The 18,277-nt window shown below is 34.3% G+C and overlaps 1 protein-coding gene across 1 annotated transcript; it reads right to left on the reverse strand.

Annotated features, from left to right (window-relative positions):
- Nucleotides 1-412: 412 nt before the first annotated feature.
- LOC129224402 (small nuclear ribonucleoprotein-associated protein B-like) lies at nucleotides 413-17,648 on the reverse strand. Its single transcript, XM_054858852.1, has 5 exons — nucleotides 17,562-17,648; nucleotides 13,236-13,499; nucleotides 7,702-7,807; nucleotides 2,386-2,697; nucleotides 413-540 (listed from the first exon to the last, which is right to left on the reverse strand). The coding sequence occupies exons 1-5, from the start codon at nucleotides 17,562-17,564 to the stop codon at nucleotides 503-505; spliced, it is 723 nt and encodes a 240-aa protein (XP_054714827.1). The 5' UTR covers nucleotides 17,565-17,648; the 3' UTR covers nucleotides 413-502.
- Nucleotides 17,649-18,277: the final 629 nt, after the last annotated feature.

Raw genomic sequence — 18,277 nt, forward strand, 5'->3', positions numbered from 1 at the left:
AATTATTGCAGTTCTCACAACTGTATTATGTTACTTTGATATGCTTTTTGCATACAAAATTGGAACATTCGAGTATGAATTCTATAAAAAATAATCAAAACGAACAAGACAAAAAGGCAACTTTCGACTTTAACACAAGTACGTCACTTAAAGGACATTGGAAAAAAAGGGTAAATAATGGCCAGGTGTTGGTCAAGTGACTATTCTAAAATTCCTAGCTGCTTTCTCGCTGAGTGGCGTGCTCAGTACGCCGTCCATGTTCTTATTATGAAGGTTGGGGCTTTATAATGGCTGCAGTATAATAATCATATTATGATTGAAAACACCATCATTTTTTGCATGTCTGGAAATGAACATTTAAACTAAACGATTTTATGCCACCCTTTTAAAAAATAAAAAGAGCATTCAATATCAATATTTAAAAATATTTAATGTTGATAGAAATTACAGAACACAGATAAATGAATGACGGTATAACTAATAAAACAATGGAGTCCATATTTTAAGGTCTTGGTGGTGGTCTCATGCCAGGTGGAGGTCCTGAAAAAAAATTTCAGTTGATAAATTACACAATCACACCTTTAGTAATAAAGGTAATATAACAATTTTAGTTACTAATTTTCACAACATATCCTTACAATAAGTATTACAAATATTTCGTATGCCACTCCCCCCCCCCCCCTTTTGTATGCCCCCACATATATATTTGGATGGTATACACACCCCTAGCTATATTTCCATATACCAGGGTTCCATTAAAGAGAGATTTGAGTCTGTTTGCAAAACTTTCACAAAATTCTAAGGCTTAAAAACTGAATCTGGCGATGTGTATTGCCAAAAAATTCTTATTGAACAAGCATTTTTTGGAGTTTGGTGAATTTTAGGTCGCTACTGAAACTTTTCATCATGGAGAATATAAAATTGGGGCGATCACTTGAAAACGCTCGGCTGGAAATGTGGAGCAAAATAACTTCTTTGCAGGGTTTCGGAATTTTCGGGGAACAACTCCGCAAGATGCTGAGCAGTTGGCAACCCTGTCATGCTTTACTGTCTGACAGTTAATTACACTAAAAGCCTAACTTTTTAAAGAAGTGACAAATTCTGACTTGATGATTCTACTGTATAGTTAACTGCAAGGAAACTAAAGCTCAGTTCAAAAATCTATGTAATATACACACTTCCTGTCAGGAACATTCATATGTGTAACTTAAGAGGGAGACTAAGAAAATATTTATGCTTCAAAGTTTTAATTTAAAGAAAAACTTTTACTTTTTCTCTGTTCATGACATATATAAAAGATTAAGATGCAAAGTTTTTACGTTTGAAATTTAGTTGAACTTGACCACTTTGAGGAGATTGAAATTTGTTTTACTCAGAAGAATTTGGGAAATCTATTATCTAAGACACATTCTCATATTTATGATAGCAAATTCAGTGCATATCAAAATTAAAAAATAATTTTTCATGTGTCACCCATTAACTATTTTATGTTAAAATGAGTTCATTTCATGCTCAAAATTTATGAAATATTTGGTCTAGAAAAGGAGCCTCTTTATGGAAGCCCATGCCTCCTTTTTTTTTGACTGTTCTTGAGACTTTTTGCAATTTTCACCTGTGTCAACTAATGCATGCTAACTTTATTTAGTATTATTATTTATTTATTTTTTTGAAATCAATATTTTACAAAAACTTTTTTAGGGTAGCCAGGCCACATTAAGTTTCAAAAGGACCCATTTCAAACTTAAGAAAAAAAGCATAATCTGAACATGTGCCCTTTCTTTATTAAACTGTGCTTGGACAACATACAAGAAAAAAAAAATTTTATAATTGAGGCAGGCAGTGAGAAGCAAAGGGATGTAAGTGGACATTTTCAAGCTTAGAGCAAAACGCGTTAGGCTTTGATTGAATTTTTTTTCTAAATCACGCTGAACAGCAGCACATAGCAGGGCTACTAGTACTATCTCTTGCCCCAAGACAGAAGAGAGATTCACCTACACCTACCATTTGAACTGGTTATCTCCCATATTTTTAATTTTGCCACTTACATCCCTATGCTTCTCACTGCCTCAATTATTATTATTAAATAATGCACTGGATGAATTTTATTTAAAGGTTGCAACAACATCTACTTAAATTTTACATTGCCTTAAAATATCTACAGATTATGTACAAAAATTAACATGCATATATATTAATGACATTAGAAATATTTCAATAAAATAAATGTACTTTTTCACTTTTTAAACTCTTAAATTTCTCACTACCAGGAATGAATCTATAAACCTTGAAACTGATAAATCCTTTTTAAAAGATCAAGAAACATTTCAAGCTTTAAACCAAAAATAACAATTTCCGAAATCTTAAAAGGATAAACCAGAAGCCTACCTCCCCTCATCATTCCAGGTGGGGGTCCTCTCATACCAGGGGGTGGTGCTCCCATCTGTTGTTGTGGCATGCCTCTGCCCATGGGTCCAGGTGGCATTCCGCGACCCATCATTCCTGGAGGTGGGCCCATCATGCCAGGAGGGGGTGCCCCTCTGCCTGGCATGGGGGGTGCTGCCATTCTCTGACCCTGTGGTGCAGGACCCGGCATGGGGGGTCTCATCTGCGGTGGAGCAGCCACGCCAGCGGCACGACCTTGGGGAGCCATCACTTGAGGTGAAGGGCCTCCTACACCTCGTACTGGTCCTTGCAATCCTAAAACAGAAACGTAATACAATCAGTTTGCTTTCCTCAATATTCATTACAACATGATGGCTTAAAAACTCCTTCTAGGAGGCCAGAAATAAATTGCATGGCATACCGCATGCGCTCCACCGGAAACAACGACCATACTAGAAAAGACAACACATGCACACAAATCTTTAATGGTATGATTTGCAATGATCTGGCAAAAGCTGGATGAAAGCTGGTCCTTTAGCAAGGTGGCGACAGGAACTGTGAAAAAAAGTTCCCTGACTTTTCCCTGATTAAGTTCACCAAATTTCCCTGATTTACGTTACCAATGATAATGGTTTTCTTTCTTTGCTCTACTTGAAATCCATTGTATATCTGTATAAAATGCAGTATTTTTAACGTTTTAAGCTGTGTAAAGTTGTTGAACTAAAGATATATTTTCAAAAGATGTTACTTTTTTTTAATAAAATGGTTAAAAAAATAAAAAATATATCAAGTCAATCTTTGGGGGGGGGGGACCTACAAAACAGTACATTAAATTTGTCTACAATGGAAAGATTATAGAAAATTAAAAAAAAAAAAATACTTCACTTCCAGAAACCATTTAGAATGAGAATTTTAAGAAACTATTAAAATTACTCTTAAAAACATATGTGTATTTAAGATAGAACTAAAAAATAACTAAAGTCATTTTGAACTAAGTTTTCAACCATACAGGCTTTCTCTTTGCCTGTATGGTTGTTTATTTTACGTAGCATTGAAAGCGTAAAAGGAAATTTCAAGCTAGGTAAAATAAACAACCTAACAGACACAGAAGCAATCTTAGAAAGTTCATCCTTTGGTTAATAAGTAAGATTCAATACTTTGACGTTGAGGAAAAAAGATGCACAAATATGCGGCAGTGTATAATCACACCTCATTAATTTTCCTTTTTTTTAACAGATCATTGGCAGAAAATGCGTAGGGAATTAGAGTACTTAATTTTGTAAAGCAAAAAAAAAAAATTTTTTTTCTTCATAAAATAAATTTCCCCTGATTTTTTGTTATTTTTTCAAAATTCCCTGATATTTCCCTGACTTTTCCCTGATTAATAAAGTTCCCTGACTTTTCCCTGATCTCCCTGATCTGTCGCCACCCTGTTTAGGGTCCAAAGAACCACTTGAAGAAAATCAGGAAAATCCATATGAAGAATCAAGTTAAATAAAAACCACTACATGTATTTTACTACATTATAAAAAAATAATAATGGTGGTGTAGCATCCAATGGAACCATTGAAGTAGAAAAGTAGAGCTTAATTTAAAATTATTATTTTTGTTTTTTCTTGACTTATATGCACCCCCCCCCCCCCAGGTTGGTGGATGGTTGAGACAATTTTAACTTCTATACAATTCAATTGATTACAGTGCTTTAAGAATGCTTCATTGTTTTTTTTTGAAAGGTATAAGTCCGTGATAAAGTGTCTACCACAAATATACTATACTAAGTGACGTAACCATTGAGCAAGGATAAAAGGTGGAGAGAGTGAAGCTGTCAAATTTTGAAACAAAGATCTCAAGTCATGTGATACATTTTAAAGTAAAGTGTTGGCAGAAATCAGGTTTCTTTCACTCGTTTCAAGTAAATCGTGTCTCCCATTCATCGAGTGTTTCCTGAGCCAGTGATTGGACTTGCTCTCTCCAGTCAGGGCCGTCCGAAGCTCTTACGGTGCCCGGGGCGAAAGTTTCCTGGCGTCCCCCCCCCCCCCCATACACACAGAAAAATCAAGTTAGCTATAACATCAGTGCATAATATTAATGAACAGAATTATCAGAGGGCTATGCATAATACAAATTAAAACACAAGCAATGAACATGTTTCTAATATTTGTGAAGCATTAATGCCCAAAAACTTTTCGAAAAATGAAAATATTAAAAATCTTAATATTTATCTAGTAAAATGTTATTGCACTTGATAAAAAACTAATAATTAAAACTGAATTGGTTATTCATATTGATCAAACTAAGAACCCGAATAAATAATTTGCTGATAAAAATAGAAAATGTATCTATCGAAGTAAATTACATCAAAATTAAATTTCAATCTGGACTCAGCCAATGATTCTTTAAGAGTTTTTTGTGGTTTTACTTGTACCAACTTAATACCAACTTTCATATGTGTTATAAACACAGATGTTATTCTTTTGCATCAAATATTTTTAAGTTTTAGGGAGAGGCCCACAAATACTCAACAACATCAAAAACCACTCAGAATTGTGTTTTTAGAGCTCTAATTTCGAAAAATCACTGGCCCTAATATTACGAAATATAGGCTTACAAATTGCGTTTTAAGTTTACAAAAATATTCGTGCAAGGGTCCTCATGCTGCCATTCTTTAATATCACAAGCAATGGGGTTTTTAAACGACAGTTACAAAAAATTTAAGTGGAATAGCCTTTGAATGTAAAAAATTGCTTACAATTTTTGGACCATAATTTGGAAAAATTTTCCGGGAAATGTTCCAGATCCTCCTATACATAAAATCTTCAAAGTTTGTCTGAAGTTGGACTTTTGAAACTTCAATTTCGAAAACTTACAGGGGGAGAAGGAATTGATTTCAATCTATTTAAAAAAATAATCGATCGGAAACAGTTTCTGAGCTCCCCCTCTAACGTCAATAATTCAATAATTTTGGCTTATAGTCGCGTTTTTAACGCTAAAATTGCGTTTTCAAAACTAGAAGTTTCAAACATTTGACTGGACACGTTTTGACCCTTTTTTTTTAATCAGATCAAAAAAAAAAAAAAAATCTGTTTCTTCAAATTGTTTTTTCAATGTGCCCCCTTAAAACTTTTTTTGGTTACGTCACTGCACGCAGAGGCAGAACTGAAGCAAAGTTTGGTGAGAATTAGACAAAGGAGAAGTGCTTTTTGCTTGATTCTAAACAGTTATATTCTCAGAAATTGTATCTGCTTCAATGATACAAAGGAAACTAATGTTTTGGAGACAGAGAGAGGAATATTTTCGTGCCCTAGGAAAAAAATAGAGAATCATTGCAATGATTTTGTATTTTGTATTTTTGACTGTATATCTATGATACATGAAATAAGGGGGCCCCGCAAGGCGCCCCTAATTTTATGCAATCGGGGCATTTTATACGATAAGGGGCGCCTTGCTACGCCCCTCATTTCGTGTGAATGTCGTCGTGTTCCATTGAAATGAGGGGCACCTTTCGGTGCCCCCTCATTTCGTGGCGCCCGGGACGATTGCCCCGCTCGCCCCCCCCCCTCTTGGGAAGGCCCTGTCTCCAGTTACTATTTCCTGCTCTAAGAACTTAACAGTCAATTGGGCACTAGCTAACCATTTAAGTTTCCAAGTCAAATACCATTTGCCATTTCACACTAGTTTGCGAGATGTAGACAATATAAGTTCAGAAAATTGGTTGGAAAAGTTTGAATTGATTTCTTTTCAGGACCATTTTTTAAAAAGTACGAATTTTAGGAAAATTAAGACTACTACCCCTGTACAATGAAAATTTCCTACTTTAAGTAGTAAATTCTTTGGTACAGATGTGATATACCCCCCCCCCCCCCCATTTGGCGACATTCGATTTTTTTGCACAAAATTAAAATATTTTTCTCGCCAGTGAGGCAATAATTTTTTATGCATGGTATCCCTGGCCAAACTAACCTGTGTTTAGCAACCCGAAGGCAATCTTACAGATCTGTTCAAACTTGTTTACTTGGGTTGTTTGGGTTTCACGCAGGAGAGATACGTGGTGTTGTTTCGTGCAATATACCTTACAGGAATGCTTATTTTGTGTTAGTTTAAATTCAGTAGTTGTGTTTTGAAATAAAAACATTAGAAAATGCCAGTTTCTTCAAACTTGAAGGTTAATTAAAAGTTAACTCCAACGTGGTGTGTATCTGTAACGTGCCATTGTCATATGATGTATTGTTTTAGACTGAGTGTGAATATTTATACCATATAAAAAGGTAAGTTCTTTATTTTAGAATTCAAAAAAAACCTCTCACTTCCAAAATTCTTTGTTTTTACAAATCCTTGAGGGGTTCTTGTAGTTTTTAACTTTATTTTTACTGTATGTAAATTAATTTTACAGAAATAGTACGGTTATTTTGTTCTAAAAGTTAATTCTTATCGATGCCACGAATTATTTAGACATTCTATTAACGTGCCTCCTTTAGGTACTGAATTTTATGTTAACAATTGAAAGTTCTTTCGGTTGTACTCTTAAAAAGGCTGAATTTTATTAATAAATCTGCACAATAATGGTGCATATTTCACACTTAAAACTGTGTCATTATTGTACACTGAACGGAAGGAGCCACCCTTGGGTGTCTCCATGAGAATATACATAACTGTGACCATACTCCGACTGTAATGTATATTAACAGTCGGAGGGATAACTGGCGAGCCAGAGGTCTCATAGTACTTTCGTAATGAGACCGAGGCAGGGCATCTCATTACGAAAGTACTATGAGACCGAGGGCTCGTATCCCGGAGAAATGATGAAAAAAAAATTAATGCATTAATTTCGACTTGTAATTAATACAATAATTTATTTCATTGTATTTTAATATGTTTACAAAAAACCCCGGCCCTGTACATTTTTGAAGCATATATTCGTGATGTTTTTGGTTGTGCTTTTATGTTGTTTTTATATATATTGCATTCTGAAGTGCTTTGATCATGTTTTTTTATCTGATTTTTTCCTGTTGGCGCTAAAAAAGCATCGCTAAGAACGATGTATGACATATGTCGTCATACATCGTTTTCTTGGCGACGCTTTCTTGGCGCCAACAGGAAAAAGTCGCCAAGGGTGGGGTATATCACATCAGTTCCAATTCTTTTAACCAATATTCTAATAAGCAGGCATGACAGTATTTCAATAGAAAATATAAAAATATTAATGTTGTCACTGTCCCCCGGCAGTACTTAGTGTAACAAAAAATTTATGGCACTGGGACAGTCCATGGCATGCAAAATGTGTTGTTTCTTCTGGGGTAAAGGCGCAAATTAGAAACTTACCAACAGGTGCAGTACCAACTGGAGCAGCAGGAACACCTCTTCCAGCCGCACGACCAAGTCCCAATCCAGGAACAGCTCCAGGAATGGGGACTCTGGGAATACCTTCCTACAGAGAGAGAAAAAGCACAATGTCAAACTGATCTTAATGGTAATTTTTTTAAAAATCATTTGAATTTCGACTTCTTGAATTCAAATTGTGTTTTCCGTAACCACAGATTTGAGATAAGACCCCACTTGTTGCGAGATTCGCACCCGTATTAGTAATCTGGAAATTTTGTATTAAGATGGAGTTTTTCTAAGTTGATGTTTTTTTCTGAAAAAATGTAATTTTACACAATTTTTTTTAAAAGTGAATTTGCTCACCATATTTTTTCTACATATTATCCACGGTGGCATATAATCCGCAGATCCTCTAATCCGACTGAAGGGGAGAAAATCTTTGTTTTGGTTTAGATTTAACATAAAATTTTAGCAACTAAATTAAAAACTTGAAGAAGTATTAACTTTTAAAGTATATCTAAAATTAATATGAAAAATAACCTAAAAAGCAATGATTTCATCTCGAAATTGTCACTATAGTAGGCTAATTACTTGAAGACTAAAAGTAAAGAAAGGAGCAAAGGGTCTAATCATGTGCAAACAAAGGCTTCTTCCTTTACTGTATGTTGTTTATTTTACATAGCCTAAATCCCGAAAGAACATTCAGGTTATGTAAAATAAACAACATACAGGCAGCGTAATGTTCTCTATAGGCGAATCCGACTGTAAATATCGAGAAGGCGTTGATGTTGAGAAAAAAGCAAATACTCTGCGACAGCATACAATACCCACTTTATCAATTTTACTATTTTAACAGATCATGTGCAGGAAAATAAGGAAAGTTAAGTCTTGAATAAACGCACCTTCGTTCTCGAGTTGAACCGAACCATTGCTTCGGCCACTCGTCTGAACAGTGCTAATTCTGTATTAGCTACCAGTTTGTTTGGCACTCTTGGCTTCCTTAAGAGGTTTTCCACCTCAAGGTCAGTCAGTTCCTATGCCGGGCTGATGACTGCTAATAAGCACGAAACTGCAGTCATCGGCTGGAATGACTGAAACTGGCGGTGTATTTCATGTGTTTCTGCCTTAGCCCTGGCTATAGTGCGGTAACTTACTGAATATACCTTGCCTCATCTTTAATCTTCGAGTTGAACCGAACCATTTCTTCGGTCACTCGTCTGGTCAGTGCTAATTCTATATTAGCTACCACTTTGTTTGGCACTCTTTGCTTTCTAAAGAGGTTTTCTACCTTCAGCTCAGTCACTTCCTATGTCGGGCTGATGAGTGCTAATAAGCATGAAACTAGTCCTTGGCTGGAATGACTGAGCTGGTGGTGTATTTCATGGATCTCTGCCTTAGCCCTGGCTAATGGGTGGTAACTTACTGAAAGTAGCTAGTCTTATTTATTTGATTAAGAGGGGATCTTTAACATTGCGTCAATGGGGAAATATTCGGCTCCGGGAGGTTCTATCTGTATAAACAGGGGGCAGTTCTCAAAAGGTGGGAGCAACACAGACCTCAACTTTGAAGCTTCAACACCAAATAACTTTCATTTTAATTCACTCAAAAATTTTTGAGTTAAATTATAATACTGTATAGAGACAAGAATTGACATAAATTATGGAAAACATGCTTTTCAAATACCCTTAAACAGATTAAAAAAGTAAAGACATATTTATATTGTAAATGATTTCAGAAAAAAAGGAAGTTAGAAGTTTGATGTATGTCAAAATATGATCTGGACAATGCTATTATTTGAGAACTAAATATATTTTTAATATGTTTTAAAGGCATTTTTTGATCCTCAAAAGCAATTTTTAATTATTTTAAAGTGTTTTCATGCAGTATCTTTGAAGCAAAATCATTTTTCTTAAACATTGTGAGATGTCTATCCAAATTGCGTTACGATCTAGATGGCGATAATTCTATCCATGTATTCATTATTATAAATGATCTTCTACCTTGTAATCTTAATAAAAAAAGGCTATTATAATGTTACTTTCTTTAATCCATTGGTATTTTGCACAATTAATACGTTATGCATTGAACATTACATAAATAACAGTAGAAACACAAGTTTCAATCGTAACGAACACATTTAAGTAAACAAAACTGCGGCAGCTCATAACTCTGCAACATTTCGAACATGATTATCTGTTATTTTGCTGATATCTTGGATAAAATGTTTTCTAATTAGGATCAATATCTAAACAGCAATTACTTAATAAATAATTCTTTAATGTTCTAATATTTAGATATTTCTCTCTTTGCACAAAAATCGCCAAGCAAACCCGGATTGGCGACAACTCACAGCGTATGATAAGCAAAGGGTTACCAGCGGGGAATTCCAGTTTTCGCCAACAGCGCCAGTTTTGTCGACTTTATCCCCTGCGCTCAATTTTTTTTTTTTTTTGATTCTGGGGCATTCCAAGGTATTTTTGACATTTATGTAGAGTCCGTAACGTGACCTTTTTTGCCATAACTTTTTAAATTACTGTTTGATTAGCGTATTATTTTATTTTGATCTTTTCCTACCAACACACCAGCTCAAATTAAAATAATTTGCAAATCAAACGGTAAATTAAAAAGTTATGGCAAAAAAAGGTCACGTTACGGACTCTACATAATTTTTAAAATACCTTGGAATGCCCCTTTTACGAAACCATAACAAAATTTTATTATTTAAAGACCAGTGTATAAAGTCATTCAAGTACTTTAAATCCTCTATTTTTCATTGCAGGATTTAAAAATAGATAAAATTTTCATTGGAAAAGTTCAAAAACTGTGAAACTTACATTATGATGATGTCCAAAGTCTGTTACCTATTGGACAACTATGTCCAAAATCTGTTGCCTACAGACCAATCATTAAATTTGCTATTTATTAATTTTACAAATACCTGCTGTCTTTTCATGCTTGTATATGATGTTCTAGGTGTACATACTATGCATATGCAATAAAAACAAAATTGATGTCAAATTTCAAAATATTAAAAATTGCTCAGATTTTTTTTTTTTTTTTTTTTGTTCCTTTCTTTTGAGAACTACCCCAGGGTATTTTTTTATCCGTTACCCGATTAAGCGGAGCTGAGAGTACTAGTCTGCTCTGCTTGTCTATTAGAAAGAATCCAATTAGAAAACGCATCCTGAATCGTTTCGAACAACACGAAAACCTCCCTCTACCTACTGCAGAAAATAGAATTTAAGTAAATAGCTCATAATCGATCAAAATCCCACTCCCACTCCAAAGACGAAAAAAAAAAAGATAGAAACATACATAACCAATATATATTTTTTTTTTAATTCCCTTTAACCCCCGGGTCCAACTAACTTGTGCCAACTGGCATATAGCTTTTCATGCTAAGGCACTCTTGAGCACTGCAAAATTATAGTTATACCTTTTTATAAATAGCTTTCAAATTTGTGGTCTCTAGTAATATATTTTACTCTTTAACTCCGGACTTGAACCGAGTTGAGCATAAAATTTTTTGCTAAAATAGAAACTGGTTTATCTGCTGTTTTAATTAACTGAGAAAATAAGAACAAGCTTTATTTGATGCAGAAAAAAACCTCTTTCAAATGACATCAAATAAAGTTAAAGGGTGAGGGAAATCTTTCACCCTTTTAATAGCCATTATATAGTGAAATTGTAGCTCAAAAATTAATTACAAAAAAAAAATCTGAATTTAAAAAAAATCCCAGGGGCAAACCTCTAGGGCTCGAAGTATTTTTGTACAAAATATCAAGGCTGTAGTTGCTATGGGGTCTCGTGGACCCAGGCCCGCCACAGACATCCTTTTACAATATCTTTGTCATTATTTTTTTAATACAGTCGAACCTCCATATATTGAATGTCCACCTATCGAAATTCTCTATATATCAAAGTCTCAGCAAATTTAAATGTCCATTATATAGAAAAATTGTTTCTATATATCGAAAAGATCTCTATATACAGTAAAACCTCGTTAAGTCGTCACTCAAGGGACCAAAAATTTTTGACCACTTATGCGGAGTGACTACTTATGTGGAGTGGGAAATTAAGGAAGAAAAAAAAAAGTCTTACAAATATTCATGAATAGCAGTAGAATTGTCTGAGAAAAACAATAGCTTATGTAATCGATGTCTATAAATTAGTGGAAATATTAAAAAGGGGAAAAATACTAATGATAATTATTTTTTTTATTTTCTTTTACTTATACATTACTAAATAACAACAACTTATTTTAATGTAGTTACGGTACATTAATACAATCCTTCAATGTTGACTCATGAAGTTGTTGCTTACGGAAAAGAATGATCTCTTCTAACATACATCAAGCTTTAAATTCTGTGTTTGTAGTTCCTTGAACGGATGTTAAATACTGACTAACTGTCTCCAGGTATTAGATTTTGTACGTCTTGCTGAAAGGAGTTTGATTCATACTCTTGGCACTCGCCAGAGTCACAGAAAGAAGTATGTTTGAACGACCAGAACGGAGGATCGAGATTTCAAAAAAAAAAAATGACTATCAAACAGCCTTTCAACTAAGTCCGACACTATTTTCTAAGATCCGATAAGGAAAAAGAATTTTAGAAAACAATTTTTGAGTGACTAGTTAACCGGAAAAAATTAAATTTGGTGACCAGTAAAGGAGGATCATTTTACATTACTGTGAATGAGATCTTTTCGAGACCAAAGGAAAACGACCTCTTAAACGGGGTGACCACTTAATCGATCGACTACTTATTGAAGTTTCACTGTATCGAAATTTTTTACGAGACATTCGTGGATTTTTTTTTTCCACTTTAGACTGTATCATGAAAAATGAAGGTTAAGGGAGAAAATTATGTTCACTAAAGGTTGCTATGAAAGTCAGTAGGATTCTGGGCATGAGGGTTGTGTAGATAGGTCGCTGTTCCGTTCTTAAATTCCCTCAAGTTTATTTGAAATCTTAGTTATAACCAATAATACGGTAAAATCAGTTTCAAGTTATCCCTATTGTCTGTTGAGTATCATTCCTAGTCTTTTTAGCTTCAGTGAAATATCATTCAAGAAGTTAAGTAGATTGATTTTTTTACTTTTCTCTCGATTACATTGTCGAAACGAAAATCCCCTAAAGTTGCGGATCAAGTTGAATTGCCAAAGAATGAAGATGTATGAAGGCGCAAAAATGTCATTTCTGGTAAATTTAGTATTTTCACTAGCAGAGTTCCTGCTATTATGAGAAATCTGAAAACCGTAATCAAAGTACTGAAACTTACATAAAACTCACTCAAAAACATGAAACTGTATTACAATTGGCAAAAATCAGCTTTAATTTTATTGTTTTAGGAGATTTTCATGATAAACAAAGGTTGTTTCTATACATCAAAATTTCTATATATCGAAGTTTTTTCCTACAATTTGCTATCGATATATGGAGGTCCGACTGTATATAGAGATATTTTTAATCTTTACTAGTAGTTATGCAACGAGGAAAATTGGGCTTATACATTAACCTAAGAAAAACGACTTACTTCAGCAGGTGGTGGTCCTTCGACAGTCAACGATACTATGTTTTCGCCACGCAGTAGTACAAGACCGAGAACCCTTTTCTCTTCTTTTTCACTGTCTTTATTTTTCTTCGGCTTTATCTTGCGAAATTCTTCACAGTCGCCCAAAATAAGATTCATGTGCTTGTCAAACGCTTTGAAAGTTCCAATGAAAATGCGACTGTCTTGCAGAGTCACTCGCATTCGATAATTAAGATGCTGAAGCATCTTATTATTCTTGCTTATCGTCTGTAAAAAAAGTGGAAATCTTCTTCAAAATACATGCTATATTTTATTTCAAGGGCATTCACGTAACAAAATTACAGTCAAATCTCATTGAGGCAAAATCAATTAACATGAAATATCTAGCGCGAGAAAACTGCTTCCATTTTCAACAAATAAAACCTATGCATAGTTGCAGGGGCGTGCACAGAAATTCTGTCACAAATGACTTTTCCAGGCCCCCCTCCATTTTGTTTACCCCTATATTTCACCCCTAGTTTTAAAAATATTGGGTTACAAATTTTTTTTTTTTTTTTTTGAGATAAAACTTGTAACATTTGAAACTACTGAAATCCTGAACTGTTACACACGCTTCAAGTTTTATAACATTAATAATTAATTGCAAAAAAACTGAGGATAATTACATTGTGCATGTAATAGTTTTATAAAAGTATGTAAATTAAGATACTAAAAACCAATCCTTGATTTTTTTTTTTTTTTTTTTTATGCTGAGCTAATGAAAAAGAACTTTGAAAAAATTGAGAAAAAATGTCACACATGTTACAGTGAAATCACCCACTGATAAAATTTTAAAGCTCTGCAAAAATATTTAGAGGTCCCCAACAGCGTTGGATTTTGCCGAAATGCCCCAAATTTACTGTCTGACCACGGATTGTATGGAAAAACAAACATCCGTTTTACAGCCGGAAATGGACAAATCTATTATTTCTTACGGATGTCAGCTTTTGCAGAAGCAGAGTCTCATTCAAATGAATGGAATATGCGCATCAAACTTTTACTTTTTCCCCTTATTCATATAGGTTCGTCTTATCTGGACACTTGAAAATTCCATGCAATCCGTGGTTGGACAGTAACAAAAGTTCACTAAAACAAATGTTTGTCCACTAGCGTCCCCTACATTGTTTTAAAATGTAACCATTTATACATACACTAGTGCCTTAGTTGCAACCAATTTATTTTTGAAAAAGGCACCAACTGTATTAACTGTAACCTTATCACTGTAAACTAAAAGAGCCATTTTTTCCTCTTTGGATTCGATGCTGGGGACATCAACTGCTGATGATACAAAAAATGGACAGAAAACTCTGACTAAAACTTCTGAATAATATCTATCAATACTAGGAAAAATGACTTTGCATGGCTCATTTAATCTAGCAATTAGGAAATTTTTTTCACTTTAGTAGGGTTGTGGACACTTGGAGCACGTTAGGGAAAGAGGCTGTAATGAGTAAGAGAGTTGATAGCTTTAGGAGGGACATTGATCTTCATTGGGGACTAATAAACTTACTAGGACCAGCTTAGCTGGACCCAGAACCTGTTGCTGGTCATCATATTTGCATTTTGGATAGCCTAATAAAAAAATACAAGTGTACGTCTACTATCAGGAAGAGATGTAATGCTAAACTTCATTTATTTTCATCTTACCAAGAAACACACAATCAGACACAGCACTGTTCTAGCATATGATCAAATTTTACCATTTTGGGGAAAATCTAGATTGCCAATAAGGCAATAACATGTATCAAGGGACGTCAAGGATTTGTACTTAAAGCAGGCAAACTTAATGAAGCACCTGAAGTAGAAACAATCCAAGAGATCATGTGAATCAAAAGCTGTACTCCAAATGCCTGGATTAGTTGTTTAATATAAACAACACCAACTCAAAAAATATTATGAGGACAGGCAGTTTCTCAAATTCAACTAGATTCAAAGGAAGGTTGTATTGGTGATATAGATAAATGATTAACTAACTGGGGAAAAAGAGCAACAGAACAATCAGAAAAAATGCTAAACGATGGACAGTCTCACCCATATCAGTTCATGTGACATCAAAAGTATACTTTTGAAACGATTACAGAGAACTTTTGAATCTATCTGTCTTGATGGTAAGAATAAATGTTAAAACTTCCACTCAAAAACCAAGTGGTCTTCATACAGCTCATTGGATGGACAGAGTAACTTATTCCTTATAAACGGATTTTTTTTTTAAATTGTATATCCAAATGCAAATAGAAATGTGACGACCAGCTACAGACTCTAGGCCCAACTAGGCTGGTCCAAGTCAGTTTATTAGTCCCCAATGAAGATAAATGGCCCTCTTAAAGCTACCTACCTCTTTTAGTCATTCAGCCTCTTCCGCAAAACTGATCCTCGAGTCTACTACACTACTAAAGTGAAAATTTTCCTAATTTTCAGATTAAATGAGCAATACATAATCATTTTCCCTAGTACTGATAGATATTATTCTGAAATTTTAATCAGAGTTATGTATCCTTTTTTTGTCTCACCAGCAGTTGATGTCACCAACATAGAATCCAAAGACGAAAAAACGACTCTGTTGTATTACTGTGATATGGTTACAGTTAAAACAGTTGGAATGTTTTTTAAAATAAATTAATTACAACTAAGGCAATGTGTATGTGCAAATGGTTACATTTCAAAATGGCATAGGGTACGCCAGTGGACGTAAACCCTTGTTTTAGTGAAATTTTGCTAAATTTGGGGCATTTTATCAAAATTCATCACTTTTGGGGAACTCTAAATATTTTCATAGAGCTATAAAATTTAACCAGTGTTAAAATGACCACCATAGGAAACTTTTTAGAGGGTGAGACTTTAATGTGACCAGACGTCCCGCTTTTTGTCTTACTGTCCCGCTGCAGGAATGTCCCACCAAAGTGTCCCGCTTTGTCGAAAAAGTCCCGCTTTTTTTTGTTTAAATTCCGTCACACAAGAAATATAATGTACAATCTAGGTTTTTTAAACGCTTTTTCGATTTTTTGCTGTCAGTAAATGTAAGAACGTCGTGTAAAATGTTATTCTTTAATATTTAATACGCTGAACTACCTCCACCATGATTTGGATTGAAGAGGAGGAGATGTTAAGCGACAGGTGTTGTCCGCGTACGGGGGAATATAAATTCTTTTCATTCATTGTGATTGTAACTGTTACACGTTGTATGATCATCATAATTTTACGACCGGTAAACGTAACTGCGTTTTGAAACATTTTCCTTGGTGAATAAAATTTGGACATCTGAAAAAACGCAATTATCAGTTGCCGTTGCCACTTTAAAAAGTCTTTTTTTAACTAAAATTAACTTTTCTTATTCATGTAAGGAATTCCTTGATTTTCTGAAAGGCAACAAGAATTTGCTTCTTAAAATTGAGCTTCTAACAGCAAGTACAACTGAAAAGAATAATTTTGATTAATAAATTTGTTGTGTGATGCAATATTCTTTACATCAATAACTATTAAATTATTTTCAAGAGTTCTTTATTAGTACATTTGAGTTATTTCTTGGCATTTTTCTGTTACGTAAAATATTAAGCCTATGGGGAAAAAACTACTCTACCCCCCTCCCCCCCCCCCCCCCGTCATGTGTCCTGATTTTTAGCTTGAAAAATCTGGTCACATTATGAGACTTACAACTTTTGAAAGTTGCTTTTTTGGGGGGGGGGGGGACACCCTAAGGTAGTCATTTCATTTCAAGAGAAAAAATGAAGTTAGATATCTAATTTTTGAAAATCTTTTCTGAAGTTTTGTTGTTTCGACAAGTTAGGGGGCATTAAGAACCCTTTTATTTAAGCAAAGTTGTGAAATGGTTGCTTCAATCTTGTAACTCATCCGAGTAAAGTAATGCTTTTGTTTAGCGTTTTATGGTCTTCAAACACCACTAGAATGACCACGAATAAAACTATAAATCGCATGACATCCTAGTTCAAGCACGTTTAACTAATTCGCCCGCTCACTTTACCATAAATGTAGCATTGAACTGAAAATATACTTCGACTACTTGATGAGTTTCTTAGCAATTGAAAGAAAGACAAATGCATAGTTAAGGGTTAAAACGTTTACTGATTAAAGTATAATTTATAGTTAACTCAATCATATTCAGCTAAAAATAGATCAATTAACTTATTCAGTGCAAATGGTCAAATTACGCGGTAGAGTGACAGAAAAATTCATTAAGAAACGCATACATTTCGGATCAGACAAAACAAAAATCAAGCAGTGTGAAGTATAATATTCTTCATAAGAAATAAAATACAGCATTCAAAGACTTACCATCTTTGTGTTTTTTTAATCCAAAAGCCAATCAACCACAAATTTCAAACAAAACACCCGAACTCCGAACTCTGGATTTGAACGGTTAAGTCCAGACCGGTCTCCTCGATGACGTGACGTCACGGTCTAAAAATCAAAATCGTTATTGATGCTGCCATCTAGTGATGAGTCGTGCATTAATTTCAACTTTGATTAAATTGACATCTTTGTGCGGAAGACTAAAAACATAATCTGAGATGCCCCGATGGGACATCACTGACCAGCAAATTCGGAGGTAGCATTATTGCGATGTTTCTAGAAGTAACTGTTGTTACTGCTATTTTCATCATCTTCATTATCAATATTACTATTATGGAGGCCTTCTGTCTCTTTGTAAAAAGATGTGAGATTTCCATACAAAGCCTCGATTTCGGACAAAACTAAAATAATTTGTTATTAGTACATCCATTATAGCTGATTTGTTCCCATATTTTTCATTGAAAAGGGGTTTTCCTGTGAACCTGTATAACGCGGGTCCTTGATTTTTTGCATGTTTGTGAATTTTAACGTTTTTCATCATATTTGTACAAGTGTCCATCCTTTAGACACATGAGGTAGAACTGGAATAACGCTTTCGACAGCTGTAGGAAAAAGCATTCAAATCAGAATTGCCACCAAAAACATGTGTTTTGTATCATTCCCGAAAAATGTTACAATTACAAAATTCGATATATTTT

This window comes from Uloborus diversus, chromosome 6 (genome assembly GCF_026930045.1).
Source record: "Uloborus diversus isolate 005 chromosome 6, Udiv.v.3.1, whole genome shotgun sequence".
NCBI classification, from domain to species: domain Eukaryota; kingdom Metazoa; phylum Arthropoda; class Arachnida; order Araneae; family Uloboridae; genus Uloborus; species Uloborus diversus.